Source organism: Argiope bruennichi, chromosome X2 (genome assembly GCF_947563725.1).
Source record: "Argiope bruennichi chromosome X2, qqArgBrue1.1, whole genome shotgun sequence".
NCBI lineage: Eukaryota > Metazoa > Arthropoda > Arachnida > Araneae > Araneidae > Argiope > Argiope bruennichi.
In genome coordinates, this window is record NC_079163.1 from 17,718,268 (window position 1) to 17,736,569 (window position 18,302).

At 28.0% G+C, this 18,302-nt stretch overlaps 1 protein-coding gene across 4 annotated transcripts in view; it reads right to left on the reverse strand.

The window, feature by feature from the left end:
* Nucleotides 1-18,302, reverse strand: part of LOC129960604 (kelch-like protein 8) — a 68,783-nt gene that overhangs the window by 29,425 nt on the left and 21,056 nt on the right. For 2 of the 4 annotated variants that reach the window (XM_056074112.1, XM_056074110.1), the window contains exon 2: nucleotides 162-795. In XM_056074112.1, coding sequence (XP_055930087.1) covers nucleotides 162-752 — 591 coding nt within the window. In that variant the 5' untranslated portion in view covers nucleotides 753-795. Of the gene's footprint in view, nucleotides 1-161; nucleotides 796-10,925; nucleotides 11,048-18,302 lie in introns of those variants that run through there. The other 2 variants (XM_056074113.1, XM_056074114.1) reach the window with 2 other exon arrangements.

The following is an 18,302-nucleotide window of genomic DNA, read 5'->3' on the forward strand; positions in this document are numbered from 1 at the left end:
AAGTCCTGAGATGAATATAGGCTATTTATTAGAAAAAAAAAGTATTTTTATAACAACCAGCAAATTATAGAAAATATCTGTAACACTCAAGATATGGTTTAATTTTAATATACATAACTATGCTGCAAAACAAACAAGAAAAAGACTCATTTTCTTCTCACCTCTACTTCATCATTAACAAATAAATCGTCAGCTGATAGAAGTTCTTCTAAATGCTTGTCTGAGATATATACAAAATCATTATCTGGAACAACTTTGTTAAAATTATATTTTATGAAGGAGTCAGCCCTTTTGACTAAGCTTGACTGTCCAAAGCTTTCAGCCGTTTCTCTTATTCTACAAACGGTGCATTCGTCAAAACATGAACTTATGTAGTCGCAACAGGCTTCAGCTAAATAATCAAACTGAAGAACTGATGAAGCTTTCAACAATTTCTGGGCATTTGATCCATTAATATTCACTTTTCCAGTATATGCAAATTTTATGAGCATTTCCATTGTTACCTCATCAATATCTTTAATAGTTATCACACTTTGCTTGCTTTCTGCTAAGGGTGAGGTGAACATGGCTTGAAAGTATGGACTGCAACTGGCTAATACGTTACGATGGCATTTAAATGATTTACTTTGCACTTGAATAACTACATCACATAAAATTTCATTCTGGAGAAATTCAAAGAGTTTATTAAAGGATGTTTGTAACACCCTAGGAATTTCTGTTGTTTCTTTGGATTCAATCAATATGTCTCCCATTGTATGGCATATAGACAGACAGATGAGCTATATTCTAGGAAATCTATAAAGAAATAAAATATTGATATTGAATGCAATGCTATTTCAGGGAAAGATAAAAAATACATAACTTTTAGCAACAGCATGTAAGGAAAATGAGGGTGAATTAAATTTCAACAATAAAAAGTTAATAATGCAAGTTTTCAACAAAGTTTTCTAATAATATGCAAGTTAGTCATATTTTTTTAAAGGTGATTAAAAAAGAATCAACATTTGTACTGCATATTATCTTTTGTTAGATAAAGCTACTTTCTAGTTGTGTGTACCTATTACATGTCAAATTCCAAGTGATTATTTGAAATAAACAAAGAGAAACTGGTGTATTTAATTTTTATGCAAAAGCCCTTTCTTTATAAAAGTAACACCATGCCCCTCCCTCAAAAATAAACAACAAAAAAAAATCATTAAAAATAAAAATGACAGGAAATTTCCTAGCTTGATATATCAAAAATATTTAAGCTTGATATATCAAAAATATCAAAAAATTTAGCTTGAAAATATTTTTTGATGATGATATTTTACAATTTTACAAATAGTTTTCAATTATTATGCAAGGTGTTAGTTTGAAGCATTAACATTTTGCTATGGTATGGCTATATAGAATCAATCAATAGGAATATAAATTAGGGGTGGACAAGATTAACGCAGAAAGATTAACTGTTATTTTTTTATAAATTAATGAATAATTTGAATGATCTATATTGATATAAGTATTAGCAAGTGTATATGAGAATCTGTTTAGATTGAATGGATTGTAATTTACATAATAAAAAAGCAATTTGTTAGCTTATATATATTTAATAAGTATAAGAACATAATTATGGCTGTAGGTATGAGTAATAATAAAAAATGGTGAAAAAAACTTTCCTCAAGAACAGAATTAAAAAGGAATATACATCTTGACAGGAACTGGAAAGGTTTTTAGTAACAAGAATATTCTTTGGATTTGAAACATATTTGAGGAAACGTGAAACATATTTTCTAAGGAATAAATATGGTTTAGCTACTAGCAAGAACAGTAAACTATCTTGATCACAGTTGCCAAAAGAAAATTTTCTCTGTTCAACATTCTAAGAAAGTAGTTTTTCAATGAAGTCTAATTAATTGTTGACTTTGAATTACAGAAACAAAGTAACTCACCATAAATCTTATGGGCAAAAAAAAAAAAAAAAAAAAAAGTGCCTGAGATAGTTAGAAAAGGTGTAACAGAAGAATGTTACAGCTATTTTAATTGTAGAGTTCATGCAATAATCTGCATATTGATAGTACATTTAATAATTGGAGAATGAATACAATCTCTAAAGTTGAAAAAGCTATCCAAGTCATGAAAATTAAATATTTATATAAAACAGTCTTTGATTACACGAGAAATAGTTGTGGATTTTTTTAATGATTTTTACTTTTTATAATTTTAAGGAAGTAGACAAATTTTAATCTATTTTCATCATTTTTTTTTCAAAGACATGATGAGCATGGTGTAACACAACATACCAAATAAGAAGGAAGAAAGTAGAAAGAAGAGACTGTGATAAAGTTTTTTTTTTTAGTTTATATAGCTTTAGAAAGAAATTTCCTGATACCATGTTTGAGGAAAAATAATAGCCTGTACAACGTAAAAGTTAAAGTGAAGCTGGAATTAAAGTTATTAAGAAATAATTCTAATTAATGAATGAATTAATTAATGAATGAAGATTAATTAGAAATTATTACAGTCCCCACCCCACACACACACAAGCCTTGCATGATGGCTGGGCTCTTGCTTTTATAAGATATTCTGTGAGGATGGAGCAGCTTGATAAAAATGTTTAAGCTATTTTAAAAACCTAATTGGTCATGGCTTGAAACAATTATTCAATATGCAAAATAGCGACAAAATAATTACAAACGTACAAAAATTCAAATGCAATCGAATAATTAACATGAAGAAATAACAGTAAAAACAGATTTTTATAATATATTTTGATTTAAAAAAATAACTGTATCATAAAATAAAATTATTTTACAAGATATTATTTTGTGTACTCAGTTGGAAAGAAAGCCTTGCTCCATGAGGTTGAAACAGTTTGTAAATTTTTTAACAACTTTTAACAGGAAAAAGTTCTCATTATTTGCAAAAACAAATGAAATGCAAATATGCAATAAAATATATGACAATAAAGTCAACTTTTACAAAATACACAAACAAAAAAAAAAGACATGTTTCAAAATGGAGAAAAATATTTTTTTAATTGTCATTTTTTGGTTTAACACCAGTAACACAAGCATCATTATTCTAGTAGAATGTTCAAAGAACAGGAATAGTCCACAAGTATGGGAAAAATGGACATTGGCATTGTGTTTTGTTTGTATTTTCCAATGACAGAAAATCATTAGGCAATACAGAATAGTAAACTGCATAGGGGCAGTATAGCAGATAAGTTTTGTCATTTCTCCTTTGGACAATATGAAAAAAGTAATCAGGTAAGAATAAGTTCTCCATGGCAAATTAATTTTGAATGGCCGGATTCTTAAAGAGAAAAATAAATGGAATGGCATTTTATAATTTTTTAAATTTATTTTTTCACAGATTTCATTGTTTATTCATACCTCAATGTGAGTTTTTCTGAAAAATGGAAACATCTTAATTTAGAAACATGTACAATTAGGGCGGGTTGCCTTACCAAAGAACTTGGTTTATTAATTTAATGAGTTCTTTCAGAATATTGTTTCATTTCATATGAGATTTTAAAAAAGAGGGATCAATTTTCTTGTATTAGAATAATTAAATTCTTAATAAACAGCAAGATCAACTGGATTCAAATTTATTTTTTTGAAATAAACCCTCATATTTTATTTTTGTTAAGAAAGTCTATTGCTCTTTGTAAAGCTATATTTGGAGCTACGTGAGCAGGTTCATGACTATTATTTGAATCAAAGATAATCATAAAGTAAAATGCCAAAAGCAAGTATGTTGGAGGATATTTAGTTATTGAATGAGGAGTTAAATTATATTGATTAGCAACTTGTTCTAGAAATTTTGTCCATGGAGCTTTATTGGATGAAGAATTTATTTAATATTTAATTCACGTTACTAACTAAAAAAGATGAGCTGAAAAAAAGATGCTTAATATAACACTTTTTAAAGAATTTTTTGAATAGAAGAACAAAAGCAGCATTTCAATTAGTTAATAGTTTTACAGGACCTTGAATTTGGAAAATTCATTATAAAATATTCATAATTTTCATTATTTGATGGAAAAGTCCAAACATATCTTGATGTAAGGTTAACTACAATAAGTAGATTTCTTTTTTTCTTTCTTGCTGAATTATAGTAGTCAAAGCCTTTAACAATGACATCACAGATGCATTCAAAAGGTTTCTGAGTGGGAGGCACATGTTATAACAAACCTAATCTTTTTTTTTTTCTTCTTTTATTATTAATTTGGCATACAGGACAATGTTTCACAAATATCAGAAGTAATACTAAGCCAATAATATTGAGGAATCATTAAATTAATCATTTTTTTTAACACCAGGATGACCAAATTGTCGATGGATTTGATTTAATAATTTAAATCTTAAGGTGAAGATAATTATTTTATACAAATTTTTCTTTTTAATTACTATGGCATTTTTGAATTCATGGTACTTAGATCTACATAAATTATCATTCTTTTGTTGAATTTTGATTTCATTAATATCAAGTAAGTGCAGTGATTGTTGAAAATAATGAGCAACAAGATAACATATTGCTGTCAATATTATTAGAGACATTTCAATATTTAATTTTTTCATAGATAAATATACTTGTTTTAAGGACCAACAGAATAACTGACTGCTTAAGTTTTTAATAGTTTTTAGCTAAACAAAAGCCACATGATTAGTATAAATGACAAATTTTTTACCATTAGCATAGTAACAAAATTTATTTAAAGTATCAACTATAGCAAGACATTCTAATGCTGAAATTGCATAAGTATTTTCACAACCTCTTAAAAGTTTTGAAATGACAGGTTATTGTGTGTAGCCTACCATTTCATCATCAGGCTGTTTCAATATAACTACAACACTCTTTTGTGGTGCATCATCAAAAACATGCCAGTTTACATCAGGATTATATAATTTCATAACAAGTTCTTTTATTAGTATTTCCCTTAATTTTTCAAAAATATTTGGCATTGATCAAACCATTTAAATTTAACAACTTTTTTCAATCTCATTTAAAGGATATCTAAGTTTAGCACATTCTGGAATAAATTTATTATAAGTATGAACAGAACCTAGGAACTTTGACATTCTTTTACATTGGTAGAATTTCTAAATCTTTTCACAGTTTCTATGTTAGCATTGTTAGGGGAAACTTTACCTTGTTCAATTTCATAATCTAGTTTCAAATTTTACTATTCAGATAAAGATAACATCAAAATAATTGCAAGTAAAATTTAATTTTGTATTTGGTTGATATTCTTTGAAATTATCTATTGTAAACTACAGAGGATATTTTAATGTCAAAGAGTAGGTAATCTACACTTTTCATATAAGCCATAATCTGTGTAGAAAACAAGTTTTTCAGCATCTTTTAGATGAATAGCTATATAATAATAACCTGAAGTCAAACTTAAAGACAATTTTTTTGTTTTCGATAATTTACCTAAATGGCTATCTCTATTATACAGGGAAAGGCTCAGAATCTGACTTGCACGCAGTATTCAATTTCTTTAAATCTATGCATAATTGAATTTTTTAACTTAATCACTCTTAAAAGTTAAAGTTACAGGAAAGGAACAAAGATTACTGCATTCTTTTCTTATACCTGCTCTTAATAATTCTTCACTTTGCCTCTTTTATTGCTTATGCTTCAACAGAAGTACAATAAAGCATCAGGCTAACTAGCAAATCAGAGTTAAGCTGATGTGCTAGTTAGTTAGACTATTCTTTAAAGTCCGACACTGAGTTCACCTGCATCATGCTGGTCCTTAGCAAAAACACAACCATATGTTTTAATTAATTCTTTTAAGTTCCTTCTTAAATTCATACTTATCCACTATGACAGTCTGGAGTATGAAATTTTTTTTAGAATAGTGGGAATTGACAATTCCTCCCCCCCTAAAATATGCAAAGAATATACTAATTACAGTTATCATTTTCAAGTAATTCAAATCTTTATCATTTTGATGCATATTTTGGAATCTGCAGTTTAAAGGTTATATTTTGAAACTGAGGTAGGTAAAGTATGATATAAAACATACAAAGCTACTTTTTGCGAAAATATACCAATTTTTAGGAGAAAAAAAATATATTCATGTCCTTTGTAGGTTAATTGTAACCTGAGTTTCCTCTATAATTATGCTTGGGGAATGAGTCATTTTCAGATGAAGTTTCATACCAAAACATTTTGTTATGATGGAAATTGCAAAGCCAGTATCTAAAATGCATGGTAGGAGTTTATTTTCATACTATCCGAATACTTTTAATAATTGTCAATTTTGAATTTCGCTTTTGGAGAGTCAATATTAAATCAAACAGAATTAGGAGGGTTTAATAACTTAAATTTCAAAATTTATACCACATAATAAAATTAGCAAAATTTTTACAAAAATAAAATATTTTTTCTATTTTTCAGATGTAAAAACGTCAAAGTCAAAAGATTTTATTATGACATAAATAATCTGATATAATAATCATAAACATGTATTAATTTTTAGCATTTAAGTTAAAATGTTTAAAAAAATGTTCAAATTATTTTTGACACTATTTAAAGCAGATACAATATTTATTTATTTGCTCTTTTTGCACAAAATACTAATTGGAGAAGATGCTTGTTGATCATTTATATTTCCTCTCCATTTCACACATTTTTCATTGACTTTTTAAAGAGTGATCCCTTTTATTAATGTGCTTTTCTTGTGCATGCACAATCAAATGCTCAAAGAAGAAAATTTTGTATTTTTTTTTTTTCCCATTTGAGGAACACTGATGGCCTAATTCTTTGAAATGGAAAGTATTTCTATGAAACTGAGGGCGCTGAAACTCGAAGAATACACTATTAAAAATCAGTGATGAGAAACTTCGACAAAGTTTGAAAAATATGTCAAGAACAAATGGTTAAACTGCCACTAGATGTAGAAGTTATAATAATTATTAATATTGGAGATGCCATAAAGAGAACATTTTCAACAGCAGAAGAAACCAGTAACAAACAGCAAGTATTGAAATTTAGGAGTGTCAAAATTCATTGGGTTTTTCTGCAAAGGTTTCTCCAATCGATTTTTTGTAAAACATAAGTTTGATTTCAAAAGAAGCATGCACAGAGTTCATCAATGATTTTTCTTAATCAAATAGTCCAATTTTTATTTATTATCAAAATTCTTTATCAAAGCTATGGTGAGCACAGAACAGGAAACCAAAGAAGAAAGCAGGAAGAAGCATTTTGAGCGTAAAAGTTTTAGAAAGGAATTTGCTGATACCATGTTTTGATCAATGTTTGGAAAAAAGTAACCCACACAAATTAGAAGTTGAAGTGAAGCCTGTATTTCAGTGATTAAGATATAATTTTTAGAACATCAATTAATTCCAAACCATTACATTTTATAGTTCATAAGTAAAATATTTCAAACTTAAGGAACTTTTCAAAACAATCTAACATGTTGAACAGATTTTTGACCAATAAAACATACATAGAAAATTATTTCTAAGCCTTTAAAATAAACTTACAATAGGTCAGTAGAATAGATTTCAGTAAATAGCTTTATATCTATGAATCTATGGAGTTCATTTAAATAATAAGGAATTAATTTGTTTACAAAGGAAAAATTATTTTACACATGTTTTAAAATTTTAATCAATGTCTCATTTATAATTGAATCAGCAGTTTAAAGAAATGAACAAGCATATGAAAATCAAAATGCATGAAATGTGTTATTGTTTGATGTAAAAAAGAATAAAGTCCACTAGTAAGCCAGTAGCCCCCCCCCCCCCCAAATTTCTCTGTGAAGTCAGTTTGGGATCCATCCTTTTCTTTAAACTGCTTGTTTAATTGTCAAAATGACACTTTCATACAGCATTTTTTTAAAGGATGTTGTCTCAATAAACAAGCTTTGAAGAGCTGCAAAATGCATTCTATGTTACAATGACTCACTAAGACAGGGCAGCTGAACAGAAACAGCAATAGGAACCCTAAAGAACAGATTTATAGCTTATCATGGACATATGACAGCTAGAAAGCAATGATCCGCAGGGAAGCAACTAACTATAATAAACTTAAAAATTTAATAGTTTTACTTTTAGAGAACCCTTTTACTGCTGTTTTACCTTTTTTTAAAGATTTTAATGCTTTGCTGTTTTATGTAACTTTATTTATTATATTGAAATATACCATATCATGACAGATAATAAATTAATCATATAATACTGGGTATTGTACTTAAAACTAATTCCCTATTATCCAACATTTTCATTTAAATCCATCATTGAAATCCCTACATAAAATAGATAACTAATACAACTACATTTATTATCCTTCAGATTTCATATTCTGACAGTAACTTCTTAAGTAGAATTATATTTCAGTAACATTACCGCATATACGACTGGCAGGGGGGGGGGGACACATGAAGTTTATTGAATCCTACAGAATCAACAAACTAATGAAATTTCATACCTCTAACATGTGAAGCTATAATTTGATGCTTAATATTTAAAAAAAAAAAAAAAAAAAAAAACATATTTCTTATGATTTTATAATTGTGTATCTATAAGGATAGAATAAATTAAAAGTTAAAGAATAATATATGGTTATTTAAGAATTTTAAACTTTAATATTTCGAAAACCTTTCCTATGGGAAAAATTTATTGAGGAAACATTTTGTGGGAGAAAATAAATCATGAGTGAAAAAGCCTGCATTTCAGTCATAAAAAGTACAAATCTTTTATATTAATTAAAAATTTCTGCAGTATAATAATGCATCATAGACCATAAACAGAAGATTACATAGGTCTATAAGTTTACATAGGAAGATTACAAAACATTTTTCTTCATTTAAGAGTTTAATGATCAATGAAACAGTGAAATAATTAAAATAACGAGAGAAGACAGAAATTTTTTTTAAAAAAAAAGAGTAGACATTGGATAGAACTTGCACACTGAAAAGCATTAAAATTCATTCACTATGCATAGTTAAGTGATACATCAGAAAGCAGTTTTCTGTTCTTAAATTTACCAAAAAATGAGCTGAGATTTTTACAGCCTTGATTCAGAGCCCAAACAACTGATGACACTTTTTTCTCACTCTTATTCAAGACTCGCCTCCTTTCTTAAAAAATTATTTTTATTTATTTTTTCTCATTCACAACTTTTAATTTTTGCTTTTAAATTGCTCCACTGGAAACAGATCTGGCCCAATAACTTACTTTTTTTTTTTTTTTGTTAAAAACCACTTTTAAAATATATCAACAACTTTCTGAAATATAATTTAGATAATTACAATTAAAAATTTGCAATTACATAGGAGTAAAATTATTAAAAAAATAACTCGTTTGAGAAGTATTACTTTACATCACTACTCATATCTGCCAGTTTATGTGCCACTATAGCTGATATGTAATGTATTTACATGATTTAGAAAACATTATTAATGCTTATAACAGTTAAATAAGAAAATTTAAGAAAATAGAATGATGTGACTAAAATATTCTAGAAACAGTTTCTTATCACAAGGAAGATGAATTTATACATACATGATATATGCATGGAGCCACCCCCCCCCAAAAAAGTTAAACTTTATAAACTAATGAATTATGTCAAACATGAATATCAAAAAGTACAATAAGTATGTTTAAATAATGATATAGATTTATATAGAATTTATATATAAATTACTCAAGGTATTAAAAATGTTGTAAAATTATTATATAAAAGAAAATGAATTAATCTCAAGAATGACCAAATTAAGCTCCAAAAATGGTGAAATCATTTTCTGCAGAAATGTATAATACCTTTTTATTATATATATGTGTGGTTTACAAAGGCAGAAAACAATCTATAGGTAGTTTATTAACAGGTATTTCATAACTTCATAACAACCTGCTTGTTTTAATCAATAATTAATTTGAATTCAAGCAACATAATATTTTTTCACATGCATCAATTATAATATAGTAAAACGATAAGAAGACAAAACGATAAGATAAGTAACATCATAGAAAATTTTAAAATTTCTCACCGATAGTCTCCATATTATGCCTACTATCCTAAAGTCCCATCATAGAATTTCAAAATTATATAGTGGTAATAGAGTTAAAGAAATATATTTGAAAAATAAAAGTCAAATTTTATTGCTTATTTTGACAGAAATAATAAAGGAAGTTTATACTCAGAAGAACAGTTTTTTATAAAGCTAAGCTCATCAATTAAAATAAAAGGTTTTGTACAATGACTTATTCCACTTTCAGTTTGAAAAATAATTTTAAACCAATGACTAGAGCACTACAGAAAAGAATATTAACATACTTCAAATTGAAAACAGAACTAAAAGATGAAAATAATTTTTAAAAGTTGTTTATTTTACGACACTGAAATGAATTACTGCTCATTATGGTTAAATTTAGAGATGTGATGTTTCTATGTTTAATACAGATAAGAATTTAAAAATATGCTTACAAGAAACGCACATAACAAATTTTATAACTTATATTCTATTATGTATTACAACAATTATAATAATACCATAATGTTTTTAATATATGGATCAAACAAATTCTGAAATTAACAAAAATATCATTCTACTCTCATTTTGATTCCAGAAAGTAAAATATTGGTTCTTGTAATTCCAAAAACGGAAGCTGGAGTTTCTTTAACATTTTCTCATGTAACAATTAAATTTTCTCATGTAACAAATAAAATGATTAAATACATAATTTTAACAACTTATGTATTAAGTTGTTAAAATTATGTATGCTCTTAAATACATGAAAATTAAAATCGCTGTAAAAGATAATAAGTCTTTTACAGCGATTTTAATTTTCATGTATTTAAGAGCAGTTATGCCGGTAACGCACGAAGAAAAACCATTAAAATGAAGATATTTTAAAAATACTTATTGTTTAATGCAATAAGTAAAAACCAAAGTTTTCAAAAATTAATAAATCAACATTTACATTTTAGAAAATATAAATTTCTGAAACTCACGAATTCCATTCAATATCAAGAATTTAATGTATCCTTCAACACCAAAACAAAATTCTAGCGATTTTCCCCGCCGAAAACACAGCTGTTCGACTACCAACAACGCTATTTCCCGCACGGCTCTTGACTCTTTACGCAAGTGCACGGGGTGATTTTGAGCAAATGGGAAACGAGAATTAGATGACGCACGATGACTCAATTTATTGGCCACTTTGTTGTCCAAGTGAATGCAATATTGTTTTTTTGAGTTGCAAAAATGAGTGCACATTTAGGAAAATGTGTTTGATTAATGAATTATTTTGAACAACGAATATATAGCTTTGTCAATGATCTTCATAAGTCATTCATATAATTCTTAAACTGCATTTTCAAAAGCGGGAAGGATGTGTATTTATAAAGGATTGTCTTGTCATTTTTCGTATCTTTTCTGAACAAATAAAAAGAAATGATAATGAGAAATAAAAAAATGAGAAATTCTTAAAAACTTTTAAATTTATATACGTAGGAGAAAAGAAATATCACATTTAAGCCACAAACATTGATTAGAAATACCATAAAAAAATGCTTTTGTACTGAGGGCACAGTGGATAAGTAGTAAGTCACATTTGTTTCTTATGGCCGTATTCATCAACCATTGTTAAACATCAGCTGATGAGTGATGTTTAACAATGGTTGATGTTAACATCAACTCAAATTAACATCAACTCAATTAACATCGTGCAAATTATGTTTAAATTCACTGCTTAGTGGTGAAATCGGTATTCTCAAGACCAAACCTATTGTTAAATTCCCCCTCGTTTGCGTTATTTTTTGATCAGCGAACTTCGAATGATCAAATTCTGATAAACTGTTTTTTGGTCGTAATTTCCGACTTGTGATGATTTCGAGATGATAGAATAATAGAGTCTAACGTCATTGATTTCCTGTACTTAATCTGGAATTGATAGTTTTTGCTTATTACACGAAATTCGTTAAAACAGTTCTTCGAAGAAAATAAAAATTATGTTTGAATTTTATCTAAGATAATTTATTAAACATTCTTGCTTTGAAGTTAACCCCAGAATTATACTATCGTATATTCTTAATTATAGCATGATTTTTTTTAAAAGTAAAATTGATCCATGAAAATGTTTTAAAGTTTTATTAAATTCTACAAAATTTTGCTGTTAGATTTTAATTAAAATTAATTTAATTATCTATCACCAACGTAGAGTTTAATATTTTTGAATCATGCATGTAACTGGTCATAAATTTCAAAGTTGTATATCATCCCCCAAAACTGATATACTTGGAATGTCTGTGTTAAAAGTTATTATATAAAAACGAATAATCCATTGCTATATATAAGCAAAAAACATGAAGCCATATTTATGTATTCAAAAGTTTTTAAAATATTATTTTGTAGCACTGTACACTTCAGCTATAAAATTTATTAAATATTCTTATACTACTTTCAGTATAAATTTTAGTTTCACATCAATAACAAATTTTGTGGATTTCTATTGTTTTGGAAGCGATAATTAATTTATGTCTGGTAATGGGTTCACAGTATTGATTTTTGTGCTATAAAAAATTTCCTGTATGATCTATTTCCATGGCTTCCACTAATTATAATTTTTCTAACATTAATAAATAAGTTCTTTAAATATCATGTTATATCGTACATTTCATTGCTTAGTGGTTAAAAAAATAATATATGTCATTTTATAAAAAAGTAAATTTCTATCAGATTTACTATGTATTTTTCATTTCCAGTTCTTATAAAATTGCAGGAATTTTTTATTTTAAACTTTGGCGCTGCATGGATATTTTCTCAAAGCTTTTTTCTGTAATGTATTTCTACGTTTATATATTATATCTTAATATATTTAATATATTGTATTCATTATGATTTTTGTTGTAGAAATTAGTTTTCAGTTATTGCTTCAATGGGAAAAATATGCATATTATTTATAAAAATTTGTTTAACATTTGTACACTGAAAATATTTATATCTGTTTATGTAATAAGCAATTTCATAAATCAATACATTCATCTGTAAAAAATTGAATTTTACAGAGAAATTAGTTCATATTACAAATAATGTGTAATGAGTACAGAAGCAATAGGCAAGTAAATGTTTTTTGAATATTAACTCAAGTTCTGAAAAAAAAAAAAAAAAATCTGGTTATTTTTACAAAAAAAAAAAAAAAAAAAAAAAAGGTGAAGTGATTTTCGAAGAGTAAGTGATCAGTTCTTATTTCAAGATTAAACATGAAGTTTATACATACAAATATAAATATTTAAATATTATGCTCAAGTTATTTCAAATATTTTTTAATTAAAATTTTTTTCAAGTTATTAAGAAATTTCTATCAGGATTCAGAATATAATATTCTGGAATTTAAATGAGGTGTAAAGATAATTGAAAATTTCCTTGTATGAAGCAATGACATTTACAAATAATTTTTAACATTGTTTATGTTGTATTGAAAATATAATATACAGTTTAAAATCAATAGTAAAGTTTTCAAATGACCGAAAGGAAATAATGCATAAATTTATCTAATCAATAAGCAATTTATGAAACATCTTTTTTGAAGTTCTAATGTCTCTCAGAAAAAAATATGAAGAAAAACTAATTTTCAATAAGTTTAAGAGAAAGAAGAAATTTTGCATTAGTCTCACAAATTCAGTGACACAAGAAAGCAAAATTTGGGCAATAAATGAAATTATAAGACATAGATTTTTTTCATTACAGGAAAAAGGAGGTGAAAAGAAAAAATGCATTGGAAAGAATTAGAGTGTAAGAATTCACTACTATTATAGAAAAGTTTGCATGGCCCCAGTATTTTGGCTGCAGGTTTCGTATATTTTAAATGACTGTTATATCTCCTGTAATTGAAAGAACTTAAAACATTTTTAGTTGGATTTATTGTAAAAGAAAGGGAAAAAGTCTGACATTTGAGAAAGCAGTTATGTTCACGTACAGATCACATAATTAGAAGCTTTCACAGTGTGATGAAGAGACAAATTGAAAGAAACCATAGATGAAGAAAAATACAACAAAGGAAATGTACAAAAATTTACAAGTGAAGAAGATAGCACGGTAAAAGTTAATTTATGCAAGTCAACTGAAATTTAAATTCTTGAGCTTTGATTGTGAAATATGTGAATCTTATTCAGGTTAAAGTTTAAACCATAATCTAAGAATTCTAAAAGAATTATAAGCAATTCCTTCATTTTAATTTTTATTATCAACTCTGTGCGGGTTGAGGTTCGAACTCGCAACGTTTGGGTTCGTAGCCGAGTAACATAACCACTAGACAAAAGAGTACTCTCTTCTCCGGAAGTTGTTATCTGGCTTATAATGTTACCACCACAATAGTCCCCCACCAGTGAGTCGGTAGAGTTTATCGCGCCAGTTATGGCGAGCGACGAACGTGATTATCGCGCCAAGCGTTATGGCGAGCGACGAACGTTGTTATCGCGCCACGTGTTATGGCGGGCGACGGCGAGTGTGTGTGAGTGGTTGCTGCCGGTAGATGGAGCCACGACAGCAGAATGAAGGATGCGGTTGTTCAGAACCAGGGTCACCAATGTGCGGGTTGAGGTTCGAACTCGCAACGTTTGGGTTCGTAGCCGAGTAACATAACCACTAGACAAAAGAGTACTCTCTTCTCCGGAAGTTGTTATCTGGCTTATAATGTTACCACCACAACTCTATTTTTTAAAACCAAACTCAACATTTTCTTTTTTAATTTAGTTAAAATAATTAATTTCTTTACAAAATCTGCAAATACCTTGCTACTCATTTAGTTTTTGTAAATAAAATAGACTAATATTTAAATTAAAATATTTTATGTAAAATGGATAGCTGCATTTGTCTCCTCTGGTTAATTTTTCTTTAAATTATCATAAAATTAAAATTGTGGAGTGCTCATTTTCCCTTATCTTATTTTTATACTCAAAGTACATCAAAATATCTTACTACAAACCAATGCAGGTATTTTATATAATAAATTGAAAATTAAACTCATTACAAATACATACCCAATTATTTTACATTACTATTTATTATTATTTTTTGCAGTACTAAAGCTTTTCATTTTCATTTTCAATCTATGCAGCTTATATTGATATTTTAAACCTTTCATATACCAATGTTACATTGTTTTTATATTCTAAATATAAAAATTATTTTTATATATATGAACCATTAACAAAATATTTCCATATGTATTAGGGTAGGAAAAATTTAATAGACATCTAATATTGTTATTATTCTTAGTTGTTTAAAGTTTTTTTAATCGATATGCTCTGGCAAATTTATTTTTAAAAAGTTGAATTACAAGCCTATTTATATTTGTATTAAAAAATTCAGATATAAATGGTAACCATATAATCTAAATTTTCATAACTATTCTATTTGAGAAGAAATTTGGAAATAATTTTAAATTAATAATAAGATTCGTTGTAGTCAAAACAACTTACTGTCATAAAAATTGATTTATTTAGCAAACAATAAAACAATGCCCTATTTAGCAATAAATTTGCAACTTTTGATTTTTCAGAAAAAGAGCTCCGTTTTGAGATTACATAAAAGCCAAAAAGATGAACTTTCTTGCCAAGAATTCTGAAAATATTATAAGAAAAATTTGTTCTGTATCTGATTTTTTATATTTTTAAACCACCTGGAGAACGCTGTTGGCAAATCTTAGTAGATTTAATGGGCACGATCATCGCGCATTCTATTGATTCGAGGGGACTTTGGAAATTAGAATTAATGTGCAGCTAAGATCTCTAAAAAAATATTATTTTAAGTAATTTTAATATGCCTCTTTGACGTTACAGGAAGACTGTTTTGAAAGGATTCTGCCAAGAATTTTGAAAATATTATAAGAAAAATTTGTTCTATATCCGATTTTTTAGATTTTTAAACCACCTGGAGAACGCTGTTGGCAAATCTTAGTAGATTTAATGGGCCCGAATACCGCGCATTCTATTGATTCGAGGGGAGTTTGGAAATTAGAACTCAAGAATTTCCGACTATGAAGCTGAAATTCTACGTTCAGAACTATCGTGATTTCTCACAATGATGAACAGCTGATATTAAAATTATGTGCGGCTAAGATCTCTAAAAAAATATTATTTTAAGTAATTTATTATATGCCTCTTTGAAGTTACAGGAAGACTGTTTTGAAAGGACTCTGTAATGTTAAATCTTTATCATATTAGGAAGAATACACCTTTGAACGGAGCCCGTAATCATAGTCTCCGAAACTTCCTCACCACTTCATCATGAGGAAACCTGATTTCCGTTCAGATTTAACGTTCCCCAGTCTTACATCATACCGCGGATCATCATAGTAATAGTTTCAGACCCAGAATCTTCCGCTCTTAAAATTGAGATCTTATCACAGGGGCCATTGGAGTTCCTTTTAGTAGAAACTCCATAAAGATTGAATAAAACGATATTGTGCATTTCGCAGAATGCTATCTGAATGAATGAGTAAATTCACAAGAATGTTTCCTGCCAGCATACTTCGATGGAAAAAAGCTTTGCATAATTATTATTTTAAACGATTTATTTAATTGCTTTTGATTAAACATGTTTACAAAATATAATTAGAGGAAAGTGAAAATGGAGACCATACATTTTTTGAAATAATCATTTCCTTTTGTATAAAACAATTAGAAAAATTTATATATGCATTTTATTGTAACATTTTAAGGCAATCCTATAAATTAAGATTGCTACAAGTCTTCAGATTCATTCCCACATAGATACAGTTTTAATAATACTTACTTTCCTATAAACACAAAATTTTGTACAATATTTCCAGGACTTTGTTCGATATTCTGAATACTGGACAGTATTACGAAGCTGTCGTAACAATATTGTTGGGCATTTTGTGCTAATACAGGCAGAATTCATACACAAACAAGATATTATACCAAAAGAAATCCAAGCATAATTGGAGCAAACTACAGGGTGTCCCACAAGGTATGCAGCGTCTAATATTTACAGATTCCTATAGAACACGCCAAGACAAGTATTTTGATGTATAACATGTGGGGTCCCCGAATATAGCGTCATAATCTAATTACACGAAGAACGTTAATTACGAATCCTACAGTTTGTATTCCAATTTACAATGTATACGGCGATTGCACAACATGAAAATTTGACTATGAAAATCTATGGCAACTAATGAGAGGAAAAGCGTATCTGCAAGTGAATATGCAAATTCTCGCTTCGGCATATAAGGCTAGAAAACAGGTTTGAAAAGAATGAATCGCAAGTTACTCGCTAAGAAATTACTGTGCACTATCGGGGCTCCGAGAAGAGTGCTTTCTCTTCTAAAACTTTTATTGCTCTCTTCGTTCTCAGAGGCCCCGGTAGTATACGTAATCGTTGTGGTTCTGAAATGAGCAAATATTCGATTGAGCATCGTGTTTCCATGGTGATGATTTATCATGAATTGCAATCACCAGCGGCTGTGGTGAAAAAATTCGGCAATCACCACAACGTACACGGCACGATGACCAAAATAAGGCTCGAAAGGTTTAAGGAGACCGGCCTGTGTTGGACAATATGCAAACGTTGGGGGAAAAAAGAGATGCGTGCAAAAACTGAAGCTAATGTTCAGAAAGTAAGTGTGAAGGAAAGTAACTTCGGGACGATAAGAGTCACGACAAATCAACATGTTCAAAAGCGCGATGTATCAGATAATGAAGAGAGATGCGGCTTCAGAACACAAGCTTCACACCTCAATTAAACTATGACGCTACATTCGGGGACTTCGCATGTTTTGCATCAAAATATTTGTTTTGATGTATTCTATCCGAATCTGTAAATATTAAGACGCTGCATACCTTGTGGAACACTCTGTATTTCGATAACAGCAAAGGAATCGAAAATTTGAAATCTCTAAAATATAATTATTGCTGTTTTTCTTTTCTTTTCTTCTAATTTTTAAACAAAAAAAAGGAGTTTTAATATATCATTAATTTTATTTACAATGAATTTGTATAAATATAATTCTAATAGAGATAAAAAAAAGCTGAAATTTTTTCTGAGCATACATTAAATTTAGATTTAATTTTTTCAGCACAAGGATTTAACATTAATTACAACATTAACTGCAATTTTAGCCTTCCATATGTTTTTTTCATGTTATAAAAATAATACCTTTGCTGCAGAAGAATGAAAGAATTATGTTTACTTTTCTATCTGCGAAGTTATTTGCGGCAATGAAAGATTGATTTTATTCAAACCATCATAGAAATTGGAGCAATCGTATATTTCTCAATACCCGAATTATCTTAGTACGTCAAAGTATCTGAGAAAATCTTAATTTAGTATT